Source organism: Ursus americanus, chromosome 9, assembly GCF_024610735.1.
Source record: "Ursus americanus isolate L20-20 chromosome 9, mUrsAme1.1.p, whole genome shotgun sequence".
Lineage (NCBI taxonomy): Eukaryota > Metazoa > Chordata > Mammalia > Carnivora > Ursidae > Ursus > Ursus americanus.
Window position 1 is genome coordinate 3,503,782 of NC_142135.1, and position 19,266 is coordinate 3,523,047.

The following is a 19,266-nucleotide window of genomic DNA, read 5'->3' on the forward strand; positions in this document are numbered from 1 at the left end:
ACAAGACTTTCCTTTTTTTTTTTTTTTTAAAGATGTTATTTATTGATTGATTTAGAGTGGGGGGTGTGTGTGGGTGGTTTGCGGGAGGGGCAGAAGGAGAGAGAGAATCTCAAGCAGGCTCCATGCCCAGTGCAGAGCCGGACACAGGGCTGGATCTCACAGCGCTGAGATCACGACCTGAGCTGAAACCAAGAGTCGATGCTTAATGGACTGAACCACCCAGGTGCCCCAAGATCTTCCATTTTGGGTTGGCTAGGAATCTGGTTCATTATCTCATTAAGTCTACACAGCAGCACTAGGAAGTGTAAGTATTGTGTAGAAGAGACAATCAGGCCAGTGGCATTGCGTCCCTGCTGTGGTCATGTGCTTGTCAAATGGCGGAGCCAGATGCAAACCCTGGTATGCCTGGTTCCAGAGCCCGTGTTGTGACCTCTGCCCTGATGACACGAGCCTGACCTTGCCTCTTCTACTTACAAGCTTCCCGTAGTTTCCCGCATTCTTAGACCACAGGCCCCTGCAGCGCAGGAGCGGGCATAGCTGCTCGGATGTTCCGTGGTGCCTTCGCTAAGGCTCTGCCCCCTCCGGAGGTCATCCTTCCTCCTCCCCGTCGTAATCTGTCCAGTGCACACTCATGCTTTCAGACTCATTAGAGGCCCCACTATTAGGAAGCTTTTCCTGATACTTCCTCCTGCTGTCCCCCCCTGCCTTTGGTTAGAAGAGTCCTTGGATTTCCATCGCACCTGCTGCTTACCTCTCTGCCGGTATCTGCCACTGTGTCCAGTCCCTCTGCACAGCTTGCAGGGTTGGAGAGAGTGAGGGCCCTGTGGCACACGCAAAGTGGGTACTTAAAAAGGGTTTATGAGCTAATCTCATGAAATGATTTCAGAATTTCTGGAAGGTTTGTTTGAAGACTGAAAAGAAGCAGTAGAAATTTGACATTTTGCTGTTCATAGAAGTGCTGTGACTGTAGGATACCATGTAATGAAGATGTGACTGTCTCTGAAACACTCCTGGCTTGGCTGTTTCTCCCCTGTTGCCCTCAGCATCGTAATACGGCTGGGAGGGCCTACGGAGTTACATGAACAAGTCGCTTGACGGCCCTGGGCATCCGTTTGCTTAAGTTTTAAAACCCACGGCATTAGGTCATTAGGAAAGGAACATGTAAAAGTCTGTGGTGTAGCGCTTGATAACCGTGGGTTTGCTTTCTCCTTGCATTTTCCTTGGAGGCAGGTGTAGCCCTGCCACGTGAAATGGTTTTGTGGCCAACGTGAGGATTGCGTGCCCCATGAGAGGTGGGACAGAAAGGGTCACGATGCACACAAGTCCCTAGCAGGCTACCCTTGAATTTTAAGATGTCCCGATGGGCACGCATGGAGCAGTTCATCAGGCAGAGTTGGCAAGCTGCTCCACCCCAAGGCCTAGGCCGTAGCCTGAAGAGGTACTCTTGCTACTACTTGGAATTTCTCAGAGCAGACCTGCAGCCCCCGGCGTGGAGGGCCCCCGAGGAAGCGCGCGGTGGTTTAGTTTTGCACTCTGATTCCTTGTGGCTGACACAAACTCAGGAAGTCAGGGTCCTCGCTGGGCCTTTGTGTGTGTAAGACTTCAAGCAGAATGTATTTGATTTGGGATTAAGGGCATGGTACATATTTTTTTAAATTAAAGACTAGAAAAGCTTTTCTTAGTAATTTTTCATCTTCATCATGACCTGGATCATTCTTAAATTTAGGCAGCCTTGCATAACCTAACATCCTGAACCTAACAGGACATTCTAGGATTTTGATGCTGCGTCTAGATCCCCAAGCTGTCAGGATGTTTGTCAGTGGAGCTGGGTGGGTTTTTCCAGGCAGGTTATTGGGACTGAGGAGGGAAAGTGCCTGTTCTCCCCAGGGAGACACCAGAAGGGGGACAGGCAGTGTCACAGACAGTGCTGTGGGTGGGAGTTAGAAACTTTGGGTTTATTCTTCACTAGCATGTGGCCTTGGCTCTGTGAGCCTCAGTTTTCTAATATTTATTTATTTATTTATTTTTCCTGGACTAATCAAATCTTTTTTTTTTTAATGTTTTTTTATTATATTATGTTGGTCACCATACAGTACATCCCCGGTTTCCGATGTAAGGCTCAATGATTCATTAGTTGTGTATAACACCCAGTGCACCATGCAATACGTGCCCTCCTTACTACCCATCACCGGTCTATCCCAACCCCCCACCCCCTCCCCTCTGAGGCCCTCAGTTTGTTTCTCATAGTCCACAGTCTCATGTTTCATTCCCCCTTCTGATTACCCCCCCTTTCTTTATCCCTTTCTTCCCCAACCGATCATCCTAGTTCTTATGTTCCATAGATGAGAGAAATCATATGATAGTTGTCTTTCTCTGCTTGACTTATTTCACTTAGCATTATCTCCTCCAGTGCCGTCCATGTTGCAGCAAATGTTGAGAATTCGTTCTTTCTGATAGCTGAGTAATATTCCATTGTCTATATGGACCACAACTTCTTAATCCAGTCATCTGTTGAAGGGCATCTCAGCTCCTTCCACGATTTAGCTATTGTGGACATTGCTGCTATGAAAATTGGGGTGCATATGGCCCTTCTCTTCACTACGTCTGTATCTTTGGGGTAAACACCCAGTAGTGCAATGGCTGGATCATAGGGTAGCTCAATTTTTAACTTTTTAAGGGACCTCCACACTGTTTTCCAGAGTGGCTGTACCAACTTGCATTCCCACCAACAATGTAGGAGGGATCCCCTTTCTCCACATCCTCTCCAACAATTGTTGTCTCTTGCCTTGTCTATTTTTGCCATTCTAACTGGCGTAAGGTGGTATCTCAGTGTGGTTTTGATTTGAATTTCCTTGATGGCTAATGATTTTGAACATTTTTTCATGTGTCTGTTAGCCATTTGTATGTCTTCATTGGAAAAGTGTCTGTTCATATCTTCTGCCCATTTTTTGATTTGTTTATTTGTTTCTCGTGTATTGAGTTTGAGAAGTTCTTTGTAGATCTTGGATACCAGTCCTTTATCTGTAGTGTCGTTTGCAAATATATTCTCCCATTCCGTGGGCTGCCTCTTAGTTTTTCTAACTGTTTCCTTGGCTGTGCAGAAACTTTTAATCCTGATGAAGTCCCATAAATTCATTTTATCTTTTGTTTCTCTTGCCTTTGGGGATGTGTCATGAAAAAGGTTGCTTTGGCCGATGTCGTAGAGGTTGCTGCCTATGTTCTCCTCTAGAATTTTGATGGATTCCTATCTCACATCGAGGTCTTTCATCCATTTGGAGTTTATTTTTGTGTATGGTGTGAGAGAGTGGTCAAGTTTCATTCTTTTGCATGTAGCTGTCCAATTTTCCCAGCACCATTTATTGAAAAGACTGTCTTTTTCCCACCGGATGTTTTTTCCTGCTTTATCAAATATTAGTCGCCCAAAGAGCCGAGGGTCCATTTCTGGGCTCTCTATTCTGTTCCATTGGTCTATGTGTCTGTTTTTGTGCCAGTACCATGCTGTCTTTGTGATCACAGCTTTGTAGTACAGCTCGAAATCCGGCATTGTGATGGCCCCAGCTTTGTTTTTCCTTTTCAACAGTTCCTTGGAGATTCGGGGCCTTTTCTATTTCCATACAAATTTAAGGACTGTTTGTTCCAGTTCTTTGAAAAACGTCCTCGGTATTTTGATCGGGATAGCATTGAAAGTGTAGATTGCTCTGGGTAGCATGGACATTTTAACTATGTTAATTCTTCCGATCCATGAGCATGGAATATCTTTCCATCTTTTTATGTCTTCCTCAATGTCTTTCAAGAGTGATTTATAGTTTCTAGAATATAAGTCCTTTACGTCTCTGGTTAAGTTAATTCCAAGGTAATGTACGGTTTTTGGTGCTATTGTAAATGGGATGGATTCCCTAATTTCTCTTTCTTCGGTCTCGTTATTCATGTATAGAAATGCAACTGATTTCTGAGCATTGATTTTGTATCTTGCCACGTTACTGAATTGCTCTATAACTTCTAATAGTTTGGGAGTGGCTTCTTTTGGGTTTTCCATATAGAGTATCATGTCATCTGCGAAGAGAGACATTTTGACTTCTCTGCCGATTTGAATACCTTTGATCCCTTTTTGTCGTCTGATTGCTGTTGCAAGGACTTCTAGTACTATGTTGAATAATAGTGGCGAGAGTGGGCATCCTTGTCGAGTTCCTCATCTTAAGGGAAAGGCTTCCAGCTTTTCCCCGTTGAGAATAATATTTGCAGTAGGCTTTTCATAGATGGCTTTTATGAGATTGAGAAATGTACCCTCTATTCCTACACTCTGAAGGGTTTTAATCAGGAAAGGATGCTGTATTTTGTCAAATGCTTTTTCAGCATCGATTGAGAGGATCATATGGTTCCTGAGTCTTTTCTTGTTGATATGATGTATCACGCTGATTGATTTGTGAATATTGAACCACGCTTGCATCCCAGGTATGAATCCCACTTGATCGTGATGGGTAATCCTTTTAATGGATAATGGATGGATGGATAATACTTTTAGCAAGTATCTTGTTGAGGATTTTGGCATCCATATTCATTAGGGAGATCGGTCTGTAATTCTCCTTTTTGAGGGGGTCTTTGCCTGGTTTGGGGATCAAGGTAATATTGGCCTCATAGAATGAGTTTGGTAGCTTTCCTTCTGTTTCTATTTTTTGAAATAGCTTTAGGAGAATAGGTATTATTTCTTCTTTGAATGTTTGGTAGAATTCCCCAGGAAAACCGTCCGGGCCTGGAGTTTTGTTATTTGGAAGGTTGTTTATCACTGACTTAATTTCTTCATAATTAATTGGCCTGTTTAAGAAATCAATTTCTTCCTGTTTCAATCTTGGTAGTTTATAGGTTTCCAGGAAGGATTCCATCTCTTCCAGATTGCTTAGTTTATTGGCATATAGCTGTTGATAAAAATTTCTAATAATCCTTCCAATTTCAATGGTGTTCGTTGTGACCTCTTCTTTTTCATTCATAATTTTAATAATCTGGGTCCTTTCTCTTTTCTTTTGGATAAGTCTTGCCAGTGGTCTGTCAATTTTATTGATTCTCTCAAAGAACCAGCTTCTAGTCCTGTTGACCTGCTATACTGTACTTCTGGTTTCTGATTCATTGATTTCTGCTCTAATCTTGGTCAACTGATTCCTCATGCGTGGATTAGGCCTGTCCCTCTGTTGCTGTTCCAGCTTCTTGAGGTGAGAATATAAAAACTGCATTTTAGATTTTTCTATTCTTTTGAGTGAGGCTTGGATGGCTATGTATTTTCCCCTTAGGACTGCCTTTGCAGTATCCCATAGGTTTTGGACTGTTGTATTTTCATTCTCATTGGTCTCCATAAATTGTTTAATTTGATTTTTGATTTCCTGGTTTATCTAGTCATTCCTGAGCAGGATGGTTCTTAGTCTCCAAGTGTTTGAGTTTCTTCCAAATTTTTCCTTGCGGTTGAGTTCCAATTTCAGAGCGTTGTGGTCTGAGAATATGCAGGGGATAATTTCAGTCTTTTGGTATCGGTTGAGACCTGTTTTGTGTCCCAGAACATGGTCTATTCTTGAGAATGTTCCATGGGCATTAGAATAGAATGAGTATTCTTTGGTTCTGGGGTGTAGTGTTCTCTATATATCTATGAGGTCCAACTCGTCGAGTATGGCATTCAAAGCCTTTGATTCTTTGCTTAGTTTTTGCCAGGGTGTTCTGTCTATTTCTGAGTGTGGAGTGTTGAGGCCCCCTACTATTAATGTATTTTTATTTATATGTCTCTTTATTCTGGTTAAGAGTTGGCTTGTGTATCTTGCTGCTCCCCTGTTGGGGGCATATATATTTATAATTGTCATCTCCACTTGTTGAATACTTCCTTTAAGAATAATATAGTGCCCTTCTGCGTCTCTAACTATAGTCTGTAGTTTAAAATCCAAATTATCTGATATGAGAATTGCTACCCCAGCTTTCTTTTGAGGTCCATTTGCGTGAAAGATGGTACTCCATCCCCTTACTCTCAGTCTGAATGCATCTTTGGGTTAGAAATGAGTCTCTTGTAGACAGCAAATGGATGGGTCATTTCTTTTTATCCAATCTGCAACCCTGTGGCGTTTATGGGAGAATTTAAGCCATTAACATTAAGACTGAGTACTGAGAGGTATGTTTTTAATGATGCCATGTTGCCAGTAGAGTCTTTGTATTGGCTGTGACTTTCTGTTCTGTATCACTCTTGGGGCCTTTTTACTTTTATAGAACCCCCCTTAATATCTCCTGTAGGGCTGGTTTCGTGGTTACGAAATTGGTTAGTGACTGGCGATTCTGAAATGTCTTTATTTCTCCATCAATTCTGAATCACAGCCTTGCTGGATAAAGGATCCTTGGCTGCATGTTTTTCTCTGAAAGAGCTTTAAATATGCTCCCCCAACCCTTCTCTCATTCCAGGTCTGTGTAGACAGGTCTGACGTAATTCTGATGCCTTTGCCTTGGTACGTGAGAAATTTCTTTGCCCTGGCCGCTTTCAATACTGTATCCTTGGATCTAATATTTGCGAAACGCACTATGACGTGACGTGGCGTAGGTTTGTCGTGGTTGAGCTTGGGAGGGGTCCTCTCTGCCTGTTGGACACGAATGTTTGTTTCCCTCGCTAGATTAGGGAAGTTTTCAGCTACAATTTGTTCAAATATCTCTTCTAGACCTTTGTTTTTCTCCACCCCCTCGGGGATGCCGATGATTCTAACATTGGATCGTTTCATTGAGTCCGTAATCTCCCGTAACCTACATTCGTGGGCTTGGATTTTTTTAAGACCAGCTTCTATTTTGGTTTTTCCCTCTATTAACCCATCCTCCAATTCACTAACCCGTTCCTCTGCTTCTGTGACTCTGGCCGTCAGAGCCTCTAGTTTTGCCTGCATTTGGCTCATAGAATTTTTAATTTCTGTCAGATTCACTCTCATTTCTGTCCTTAGGGATTCTATATTCTCAGTAACCTTTTCGTTAATACTTTTTTCAATTCTACTCATCATTTTGACCATCGTTACTCTGAATTCCATTTCTGATACTTTGGTTACATCCATATCCATTATTTCTGTGGCAGAGGCCACAGACACACAGTCTTTTTTTTTGCTGGGGGGGGGCTTCTCCTTCTTGTCATTCTGTTGAGGAGAGGTTGCGGGGTTGTCCAGAGCCCAAATTATTGACTGGGTCCCAGGCCGTGCCCCTTGTTTTTTAGGGATCTTAGGGATGTGGGCTTCTTCTTTAAAGATTTTATTTATTTAAGTGGCAGCCAACCAGCGAGAGAGGGAACAGAAGCAGGGGAGTGGGAGAGGAAGAAGCAGGCTCCCAGCGGAGGAGCCCGATGAGGGACTCCTTTCCGGAACGCCGGGATCACGCCCTAAGCCGAATACAGGCGCTCAATGACTGCGCCACCCAGGCTCCCCGGGTTGTGGGCTTCTTGATTCTTCAGCCTGCCTTCTGTGTTCTGGGGGAGGGGCCTGCTGCGCCGATACTCAGGCAACCCTGTTTGGGTAGAGTCTCCGTGTCCCTTGCGAGGGGGGATGGGGATGGGCACTCCCTGAGCGGGTATTTCCAGGCTTTTGTTCTCTGGCGGCTTTCCCTGGTGGTTTGCTGTGCCTCATCTGAGAGTCAGAGCAGCAGCGGCCGAATTTCAGCCTCTGTCACAGAACAGAGGGATTGCGGCCCGTTCTCCACTGATGTTCTGGCCACTTTAACTCCGTTACTGTTGGTGCTGCTCAACCCTGCAGCGTCCCGGGATGTGCGCCCCACACCCGGCGTCCCAGCCCTCACTTCCAGGGCCGGCGCGTCTCTGTCCTTTGTGTTTCTAATGCCGCCAGCCGCCAGCCGCCCCGCGCCCGCTCCCGGAGCTCCCGGTCTCAGTCTGGATCCAGTGAGCGCACCGGGATTCCGGGGTTCCGTGAGATGCCTGGTGGCGAGGGCACCCAGCTCAAGGTCTCAGTCTGCTGTTTTGCGGGTGCCGTCCGCGAGCCCCGCCCGCTCCCCCGTGCAAGTGGCTACCGCTTCCCGGCGCCCGAACGCGGCGGCTCCCTCCCCCTTCCGTTTATCTTCCGATATCTGTGCACGGTTTCATGGCTCCCCGCTTCGTACCTCAATCCTCAGCGCTGGAGATGTTCATTTGTAGAGATCCAGATGTATCTTCCTGCGTCTCGGGCTGGTTCCGTGGTTGTTTAGGCTGGTCTGGTACCTATCCAGCTCGACTCGGGGGACCGGCTGAAAAAGGGGTCCCCTACTCCTCCGCCATCTTAACTCCAGTTTTCTAATATTTAAAATGGACTTAAAATTGCTCCTCATGGGGCTACTGGTTTTGTTTTAGCTGAGCCGATGCATATAAAAGCATGGAACACGGTGGCCGGTGCATAGTAAGCACTCAGTAAATCTCCGTTTTCGCCTTGGAGACATTTTATACCTACATTTTCATCATCATCATCATCATTATTATTTTTTTTAATTTTTTTAGAGAGAGAGCGAGCGAGAGAGCACATAGTGTGCAAGTGGAGTGGGGAGGAGCAGAGGGAGAGAGAAAATCCCAAGGAGATTCCATGTCCAGCCCAGAGCCCGACATGGAGCTCAATCCCATCCTGAGATCATGACCTGAGCTGAAATCAAGAGTCAGAGGCTTAACCTACTGAGCCACCCAGGAGCCCCCGTATACCTAAATTTTCAAACAGTGCATCGATTGAAAAGAATACTGTGATGTAAGCATTTTAATCCCTTCGCTGCCTACAAACATCACGCCAGATTGGGTAGAAGTGTGATAGTCTAGTATTTCGGCAAATACTATTAAATTTGTGGCGACCGGTTTTTTGGCAATGTGTCTCTTTCACTGTCAGGTTCTGTGTGGCCTGTATTGGAGAGCCGCCTCTGAACAGCGAGGTGAGCCTTGCCGGAGTCCTGGTGCTATTTCCTGTGCCTGGTGTGGTCGTGGACTATTTAAGAAAAACTGGGCTCTTTACTACCCACATGTGTGAACATGTTCTTAATGATTCTTGGAGACTTTCGGCTACAGGAATAAGCCCTCATTGTCCCAATGACTCACTGATTGCATCACTCATACCTGATCTCATTAAAAACATGTGATCAGGTGTAGGAAGTCCAGTGGATGGGTTCTTTACCACGGTAGCATTAGCACCCCTGGCAAAGTGGAAGGAAATGCCTTTGGAAGATTTGGAAAGTCAGTGTATCTCATGTGCTCGCCTTGTGTGGCTTAAAGAGCTGCCTGTGGCCTGCTCTGTCTCCAGATTTAATGTGAGCTCCTGTGCCTTTGGTCCTACCATCCCCACACACCTTGCAGAAGCACCTAGAGTCCCAGTGTGAGACGAGGTTTTATACCTTTGCTCTGGCCTCATCATCTGCTTGAAATGTCTCTGCTGCCCCGACTCTGCCTGTTGTTACTTAGTCATCTTTCAAGATTTAGTTCAAGGATTGACTCCTCCATAGGGCCTTTTCCTAAAGCCACCCAGATAGAAATAAGGACAGATTTTGGATACATTGCAAATTGTCCCGGCTGCGATTTGGCTGCGGATGAAGGGGCCAGAGCTCTTTCTGTCCTCCACATGAGGTCACAGTGCGAAGGCACTGCCTGTGAACGAGGAGGAGGGCCCTCACCAAGGACCCAAGTGTGCTGGCACCCCGATCTTGGACTTCCAGCCTCTGGAGCTTCGAGAAGGAAATGTTTGCTGTTCAAGGCCCCCATCTTTGGTGTTCTGTCATAACAGCCCAGGCTGACCACGACAAGCACTCTAATGGCCCGGATTGTCCCAGCCATACAGCGGGGACTGTCTCACGTTGTGGGTGGTCTGCGTGTACATCAGGCATGAGTGTGATTTCTCAGGAGTAAGCTCTTGATGGGAGTTAGGCAGCAGAGAACTCAGAGCTGCACTGTCGTGTGAAGCAGCAGTCAGAGATGGTGGGTGTTTTGGGGTGCCGGCAAAGGCTGGCAGACCCACGTGACTGCTGCTTGGTACGTGGAGCGCGGCAGGTGCTTGCCGAGTCTGTGTGCTGTGCTTAGGGACCCCGCCACCCTCCTACAGAATCAGCCTTCCTCACTTCTCTCTGGAGAGGGCCGATGCAGTGCTGTGGACTAGGACAGTGTTCCAAGGACTTGTGCCTGGAAACATGGACTTTGTCAGTTCGATTAAGAAAAATTCCCACCAGGCATTGCAGGGAAGAGCTCAGCAATATGTACATTTGAAGACCAAGCTTCTGATAAGTGTCACAGAATGAGATGGGGAGAATTGTCAGACACAAGCTACTTCGATGCTGGCGATGCCTCCTGGGTACGGCTGTGGCTTTAGAAGCGATGACTGGGACCATTGCTCCTCTTGAGGACTTTCCTAGTTTTGAAAAGTAAAACCATCTCATCAGCTTACAGAAAGACACCTACCTGCTCTGTAGGCATGGGAGCATGACCTGGGCTCACCCAGAACCGGTTTAAAGTAATCACGATGCAAGTTAACCAGAAAAAAGGGGCCAAAATATATCCCTGCTGTAATTCTGTTCTAAAATTCAAGTAATCCAATATTTATTGAATGCCTGACACTGGGGCTTCGGTCCTGGTCAAGCAAGAGGCAGACTTACATCAAATGGTCAAGCAGGAGGCTGCCAAACCCCTACCCAGTTCCCACTGGCCAGAGCGAGCGCTGGGAAGTCCCGTTAAAACTAGAAGCCATCTTATTTTATTCCTTCTAGAACTCTCCATAAAATGATAATGTACACAAAAGCAAGTAATAGTCACGTAGACTATTCACACAGAGCAAGTTGTGAATTATTAAAGAAGAAATGGTAGTAAAGCTTAGATGCCATTTACAGTGAACCAGTGGGGCTTTCCGGGGGGGGGGTGGCCTGGAGGCGGCCTGGAGGGGGTTGGCTGGTGCTGGTTTGATGAGCTAACATTCAGCTCCTTCAGTCTGGCAAAGAGCTCTAGAGTTAATGAGGGTATTTTAATTGATAAGTTATCAAACCCTTCAGTCAGAATGACCTTTGAGTAGTTTTCCAGTGGCTTTGGTGCTTTTCAAACTTAAACTTTTTTTTGTTTTTGGTTAAGGATTTTATTTTATTTTAAATATTTATTTATTTATTTTGAGTGAGAGCGAGAGAATGTGCATGTGCATGAGCAGGACGAGGGGCAAGGGGAGAGGGAAAGAGAAAACCCTCAAGTAGCCCCACTGCTGAGCACAGAGCCGGAAGCAGGGCCCTGAGACCATGACCTGAGCGGAAAGCAAGACCTGGATGCTCAACCGACTGAGCCACCCAGGTACCCCAAAGATTTTATTTTTAAGTAATCTCTACACACAACATGGGGCTCAAACTCACAACTCTGAGATCAGGGGTCGCACGCTCTACTGACTGAGCCAGAGAAGCACCCCTAAAACTTAAACTTTTAAGTTAATTATATTATCTGAAGCAGATTACAGGTATTTATTCAAAACAGGGCTTAGAAGGCCATGATAGGGCAGTTTTCTTGGTTGATGAGACAGGACAGACAGCCTCCCACATCCCAGTCCAGGTGGGGCTCCCATGACCTCATCAGGTGCAGTGTTGTCCAGAATCTTCCCTCACACTCGTGTGATTGCCACACCCATAACCTCCCAATGGAGCTCACACTAGAGCTTCGTGGAGATCGTGAGAAGCGTGTAGTCCAGTCAGGAGTGAGAGCGGGACACTCACACGTCACTGACCTGGTGGTGTGTGTGCCCTTTCCAGCCACGTCGGTCGTGCCCGGCCAGGTGTGGGGCACGTATGGCCAGGCCCATCTGTGCAGAGATGCCCAGTAGGTTCTTAGAATCTGTTTCTGCCGTGAAGAAGGTAGGTGGGTCCAAAACCAATGAGAGAAGGTAAGCCGCTTTCCCGACACTCCTGTCGCCAGTGTGTGCCCCGTCAGCCACAGCGAGCCGAGCGCAGCCGGGCTTTGGCACGGCATCCATTTCCGAATGGAATCTCTACATACAAGCCCTGTTTTGGAAACTTGACCCCTGGATCTCTGCTTTCCTGTTGGCAGCTTCATAGACTAATTGTAGCGTTACTGGTTCTGCAGGGATTCATGCTAAAGGAGTGGTGTGTCCTGTAGGTCAAATGCCTTGAGTGATTTTCCACAGGATACATCTTATAAAAAGATACTTGATGCTAAGTTTCGAGTCATGCGTGAACCTTGTGGCCACTGTTAGGTTACTTTTCTGGCTGACCATGCCCTTAGAATTCCTTTGCGTGTTTTAAAAGCCTTTTATGTGATCTGGGATTTCTGCGCTGGTATAGATGAGTCCCGTAGAATCACAGATGACATCTCATTTTTAGGTGGTGATGGTGGCATATCACAGAAACCTATTTGTGTTGCAAGAAAACAGACTCACTTTACACATGAATGAACTCTAAGACTCAGATAGGCTGTGCCTGGTCCAGGGCTCAGCAGCCTGCTCGAAGCAGGGTTGGGACCAAAACTCAGTTTCTTTACTCCAATCCAGAGCTGGAGTCTTGGCACCAGGGGCTTTGCTGTCTGTTTGTAGACAAGTGTGGTTTTAAGGAGGGGAAGAGAAAGGCTTCTGCAGTCTGCTCTGTGTGAGGCGCCGTTACAGGTGCTGTACGTGTGTTGGCTTGCTTGTCTGCAGAGTAGCCTGCTACAGAGTAGCCTGCTACAGGTCGAACGTACCGCGTCAGATGCTCCTCCTTCTTTGCCTGAGTTTGGAGTCAATAGGAACAAAGGCCTGTCTCGGACAGATGGAAGAGCCAGTGAACAGCATGGCTTAGGTTGGCCAGATGATGTTACCCCAGTGTCTAGCAGAGCTGGGTGACTCTGTGCCTCTTTTGGAGGGCCAGACCCTTTCTGTCCGCGTGGACGGCATGGCAGAATGTGCCCCCTGTGGGCAGGTGGGCCTCAAGAGAAGGGGTTGAGCATTGCACACCCTAGTTGTCCATCCACGTTGGCCCCCGCCCTTAGGAGGAGTGAGGGGGCGCACAGAGAGGTCAGGACTATTCCTCTGAGGACGTCCCTTCTCACGGAAGCATGGAACTAGGGGAAGGAGGTGTCCTCTTCCCCCACGGCGTTACCGGGTAGCTGGTGTTTTTCCTGTTTTATAGGTGGGAAGGTTGAGGTGCAGGGCGATGAACTAGTCTGTGCTAGTTGTGTAGCAGGTAGGTCCTTCAGATGGTAGTCAGGGTGTGCGCACTTCTCGGGCAGACTGAGAATTATCCGCAGGGAATGCCTCTGGGCTGGGTGTGCGTGGACCTGAGGCCCACACCAGGCATGCCGTCTCGGCTGGCTTTACCATTCGCTCATCTTGGTCCCAGTGCAGTGCACAGGGATTTTTTTGCATGCTTGCAAACGGCTAGGGTTTGCAGCTGTTAGTAATGCTTAGGCTTGAGTTTATGATTTTGAATGATTTGGAAGCTGAGCTAGAACTTCTGGAGGTGCCTGGGTGGCTCAGTTGGTTGAGCGTCTGGCTCTTGATTTTGGCTCAGGGTTGTGATCTCAGGGTTGTAAGATTGAGCCCCGCATCAGGCTCCGTGCTCAGCAGGGAGTCTGGGATTCTCTCTCCCTTTGCTCCTCCCCTCGCTGGAGTGTGCTCTCTTTCAAGTAAATGAATAAATCTTTTAAAAAAATTCGGGGGGGGGGCATCTGGGTGGCTCAGTCGGTTAAGTGTCCGCCTTTGGCTTGGGTCAGGATCCCAGGGTCCTGGGATTGAGCCCCAAGTCGGGCTCCCTGCTCAGGGGGGAGTCTGCTTCCCTCTCTCCCACTCACCCTGCTTGTACTGTCTCTTCCTCTCTTTCTCTCAAATAAATAAATAAAATCTTAAATAGAAATAAAAAATTCAATTTTGGGGAGTTTATTCATTCAGTATTTCCTGAGCTACCTGTTGAAGTATCGCACCAGGCAGTGGGTACCCGGGTGCCCCTGTCCTGGAGAGCTCACAGCTAAACTGAAACAGGTAAGAAATGTTAAGTGATGCTGATCCTGTTTGAATAAAGTGCAGTAGAATGGTGCATGCAAAGACAAGGGGGTCAGGGCAGATGTACAAGACATGGTCCTTGGCTTTGAGGACTTTGGTTTGTAAGCACCGTCTGCTCCCTTGGGTCATTGTGGGAAATGGACAGGAGTCATGTGTGTGGCCATCAGTGACGGTCCCAGGAGGGGATGTGAGGAGTTGTGAGTGATTGCTGAGTGCCATAGGGGTATATATGCATAGGACAGGATTGCACCAGGTATCGGAGATCCCTTCCAGCTGAGAAAGCAGTGATTTGTGGACTCTAAGGGGGTCTTTGTTGGCCAATATAGGTTAGCCTGTGCTGTGGCAGGAATACTAACCCCGAAGTCTGAGAAAGATTAATCCTTACAACAAGGGTTTATGTCTCACTCACATGAAACTCAGTGCAAGTCGGGCAGTTTTCCAGGGCAGGTGACTCCTGGGCTACTCAGTGTTCCAGAGTCTGCATCCGTCTCTGCCCCACTTGCCAAATCTGGCCTCTGGGATTCCTCCAGAGTGGAGGAGAGAGAGCTGGATGCTGGCTCACTGCTTCAAAGGGCTTTGTCTCGTGGCTGCGTAACATCCCGTTGTGTGTAGGTACCATACAGACACTGAGTTTCGCTCACCATCAGGGAGGTGCACGTAGAAACCATGATGGGTACCACCCCGCACCTGTTATGGTGGTGTCATCAGGAAGACGGGGGGAGGAGGAAGGGGACCTCGTGCAGTGCAGGTGGGAGTCAGAGCAGTCCGACCACTGTGGAGTTTCCTCAGAACATTAACAATAGACCTGTCCCATGATCCAGCAATCCTACTTCTTGGTATGTATCCAAAGGGAAAGAAAACTGGGTCTCGAGGAGATGTCTGCACCCCCATATTTATCACAGCATCATTCACGATGACCAAGACATGGAAACAACCCAATGCCCACCAACAGATGAATGGATCAAAGATATATGAAAAGGGGCACCTGGCTGGCTCAGTTGGCAGAGCAGTGACTCTTGATCTGGAGGCTGTGAGTTTGAGCCCCACATTGGGTGTAAGATTATTTAAAAAAAAAAAATCTTTAAAAAAAAAGTGAAAAAAGGCATCCTAAAGGAGCTGAAAGGAAAATGAAATGAAAAGCAAACAAATGGCTCAGTTCCAGGGGGATATGCATGACTCCTTCACAACCCGCTGGCCTCACCTTCCTGCGAGGAAGCTACAGACACACAGGGCAGGAGTGCTGGCAGGGTCACTGCCGGACCATCCCGTGTCCCCACCTCGGAACATTCCAGATCCTAACCCCTTTGGCCTAGCTGGTCATGGGAGGGGGTCACAGGTTTAAGAGCGTGGTGTCTCCTGCTGTCACCAGCTTCCAGCCGTGCGACTTGGGTAATTATGGTCTCTGTGGGGTCAGTTTCCTGATTGATGATGTGGAGGCATTAGTAATAGAAGCCAGGCTAGGAGGGTGGTTGGGATGTTTCATTGAGACGACACATACGAGGTGGTGAGCAGGGGCCCGGGAATGCTCAGGCCGCGCAGATTGGTAAATCCCGAATGAACAGGAGCCAGCCGATCGAGCGTGAGTGGCGGTGAGTTCACAGGTACGGCTGGGAGAGCAGCGTAAAGTGCAGGCGGTGCTGACGGGGGTCAGCCTTGCTCTTCAGTGAAGCGCATGGTGCTGTTACCTGCTTGACCCTTGCAGTCCCCTGCTCTCCTGTGTGCTGGGGGCGCGCCCGCCAGAAGGGAGGCAGGCAGCGGGAGAAGAGACCCGGCCTCACTGAGTGGTAGGTCCCGAGCCCTGACACGAACCCTCGCAGTAGTGTGTGAGGGAGGACTGTAGAGAAGGAGCCCGAGTGTGGAAGAAGGCAAGGCACTCGTCCCCGGCGTATAGCTGGCAAGCAGAGCGGTGCGGATTTCGGCCTGGTCCTCGCGGCTGCTGGAGCCGGCGGAGGGAGCGGCTGCTGCCCGGGATGGTCCTCAGTGACCATGTGCGGTAATCTTCTGCTCTGTCCTGCCGAGCCGGAGTGCTTTAACCTCTGCTCTGGGGTGTACTGTTTTTCTGACACATATTTTTGGTGGTATTTACGTTGAAACCGAGCTAACAAGGTGGTTGAAGTATTTTTGTCCCGTTTGAAACACTAGGCGTGTGAAGCTGTTGAACCTTCCTGCCAGCCTCCGGCCACGGAAAATGAAAAGCTTGCTGGGTCCGAACGTGTCGACCAAGAGCCCGTTCATCTACTCACCAATTATTGCGCACAACCGTGGAGAAGAGCGGAACAAGAAAATAGGTAGGCACGCTGCTCCTGGCTTTCTGGCCGTGCCCTGCCGCATGGCCTCCAGCGGCTTTTCTAGATTCCGCTTCCCTCATGCGTGTGCATAGGCTCCGTCTCAGTTTATGCAGTCTGCTGCCATTGTCAGAACTCTGGCCCTAGGTCTGATTTTTTAAAATCAGTTTCGTTAAAGGTGAGTTTTGTGGAAGTTCTAGAAACTGGAAGACCTGTTATCAGGACTGTTATCAGGACTGAAGCAGATAACAGGAGAGGGATCATCAGAGCCCAAAGTGACTTCCGGGTCATCTGAGATTGGAGGGTGACTTGGGCTCAGACCTGCCTGGGCGATAGGGACAGAGCATGACGTTCTCTGTTAAGCCCTTCAGCCCTGGCCTTGCTTGCCTGGGGCTGAGGACGCCAGTTCCGAGGGGTCCGGCGGCTCCGCAGGGACAGGTGGAGCGTGTTTCGGTGTAGAGCAGGAGCCAGCACGCATTCTTGAGTCTCTAATGCGCTTTTCTGTGTGCCAGGCTCCCCACTGGGTCCCAGCCTTGCCTGCTCCCCTCCTCCCTGGCAGCAGACCCAGGGCTCATGCGCCACCCTTTCTGTCCTTCCTGAAGCCTGGCCCAGCAGCGAGCCTCATTTTTTGCCAGCTCCCCCTTCCTTGGGCCCCTGACATTTTGGGTAATGGTGCTGATCACTGCCAGACATGAGCCTAGTGTCGCAGTGTCGAAGCGAAAGGGTTGAGAGGCCCATCCCTGGTGGGTACTTGCCGAGACCAGAGAAGCTTTTGCTCTCTGCTTTTGAAGTGCAGTGCTTTCTTCTCCTGTTTTATTTCCACTTGTAATCACCGCATCCTGAATGTAGCAAAAAGGCAGCCTGACCTCAGGAGGCCCTTCTTCCCAGGATATAGGTGCCTTCTGCACCGGCGGTACCGCCCACCCCACAGCGGGGACCGCGGCCCTTGTGGCCTGGCCTGCCGTGCAGCACTCTGCCTGCCTCTCTGTTCTCCTCCTGCTTCTCTTACCTACCCCTGCTCCTCAGACCCAGCTGTGCGGCTCCTTGCTGTTCTTGTAACAGAAGGGTCCTGGCGCTGGCTGTGCCCTCTGCCCGGGCTCATCCCCGTGCCATCCCCAGAGAGGATGCTCCTCCCAGCACTCTGCCTTCGGGGTCCGGTTCTCTCCGTAGTACTTATACTCGCATTCATCTGTTTCTGTTTCCCCTCCCTCCATTTGCTCGCTGCCGTACCGACAGCTGCTAGAAGGGTGTTGCTCGGATGCGGGAAGGAAGGGGCGGATATTATGAACCCCATTTTACAGATAAGGAAACTGAGATTCAGGGAGTTCAAATGACTTGCTGAAGAACTCAGAGCAGGCCTTGGCTCAGGACGCATTTTGTGCTTGTTGACCGGCACCATGCGGCTCAGGTCCAGACGGACAGCGTGAGAGTTATGCATGTCATGTGGTCTCAGCGAAGAGTTCCTACATTAATACCAGTACTAGAATCCTTAGCATCTGGAAGCGTCTCATAATAAACCTTATTTACAATTAGTATGTTATCTGAACACCTTAAAAACAAAGTGTTTCCTTAGAGAGGAGGTTGTTCCTAGGACAGAGGGCATGACTGGGGTAGGAGTGCTCACTTCTAATGGCAAGCATTTCTTTATTCACACTGTGCCGTATCTGACGGTGTCACAGTTCAGCTCATTTAGTTCTCCCAGTGTTCTCAGAGGAAGTATGGTTTTCTCCGGTGTGCAGAGCACATGTGGCAGGGGCCTGAGTGAAACCCAGCCCACAGTCCCTGCCCTGTGCCGGTTGTCGGATCCATGTAGGCAGCAGGCAGGGCAGAAGCACATGCTGAGTGGGATGTCAAGATGAGACGTAGGTCAAGTTGTCTAAAACTGTAGAGCTGTCCCTCGCAGGACCTGCTGGCTTACCTGCTGAGCTTGGACGAGCAGTAAGCACTGGCCTGGCTGGAGCAGGGACACCTCCAACTTGGGAAGGTGACCTGAGCCTCCCTTGATGGTGATGTTGTCTCTCGAGAAGCAAGGTATGGCTTGGGGGCCTCCGGCTGCTCATTGTTTAAACCAAGAAGATAATAGAGGAAGAAATACGGGAACATGTCCTTGAAAAATAGCATCGGATTGTAAATTCTGTTACGTTTCTGAAATTAGGAGCCCCAAGCGTGTAGCATACTATACTGTAGAATCCATGCGTGCACGTGTCTCTGTGTGTGTGCGCACGCGTGCGTATCTGTGCGTGTCCGTATGTGCACGCGTATCTGTGCGTGTGTGCACGTCTGTGTGTGTCTCCATTGGCTCAGTCTTTGATCCAGCAGTAAACTCTCCTCGAGTTTCTCCTTTGTGCCGGGCACGTGGCATCCGTGTGTCCCCGTGGTTCTAATGGTCACAAGGCAGTCATGGTCCCTGCTGTCATGAGGTGTAGGTAGAAATTGGAGGGAAGTATTCAGTAGTACTTTCAAGCAGTAGTAAGTACAAGTAAGTGGACCCATAAATAAAATCATGGCTAGTTCTAATTAGTGCCATTAAATAAAGATGGGCTGAAGTGGAGAAAAATACCCTCTTCTGCGGTGTGGAACCCTTGCCTTTCCTTGACTTTAAATGTATTTAATATATTTTAAATGATGAGAGTTGAGCTTTCTCTGACAATGTTGGAATGTTTTCCATTTGTGTTCTGGGAAACGATTTTGCCCGTGTGCTCTTGCTTCTGTCACACAGGCATGAATTCCCCCTGCTGTGGGCCAGGTGTTGTAAGGGGTACAAAAACCAGTCCACACAGATGTTTACCGGCGGCCAGATACTGCCGCTTGGTCCTCTGACCCTGCCCGCTGTTCTCACCGTGCTGCTTGAGCTAATAGCCTGAAGACTACATTTCCCCGACTCCCTGCCCCCCAGATGCTGTTGGGTCGGCCATGGAGGTCCTCGTGTGGGGAGAAGGTGCAGGAAGGCAGAGCCATTCTGCTCCTGGAGGCCCCCCGGTGGTGGTGGTGGTGGCGGTGCCACGCGATGTGGCTCTGCTTGC

General features: G+C 48.6%; 1 protein-coding gene across 10 annotated transcripts in view; it reads left to right on the forward strand.

The window, feature by feature from the left end:
• Positions 1–19,266, forward strand: part of TRAPPC9 (trafficking protein particle complex subunit 9) — a 596,424-nt gene that overhangs the window by 129,133 nt on the left and 448,025 nt on the right. For all 10 annotated transcript variants that reach the window (XM_087864581.1, XM_087864582.1, XM_087864586.1 and 7 more), the window contains one exon: positions 16,101–16,246. In XM_087864581.1, coding sequence (XP_087720707.1) covers positions 16,101–16,246 — 146 coding nt within the window. The remainder of the gene's footprint in view (positions 1–16,100; positions 16,247–19,266) is intronic.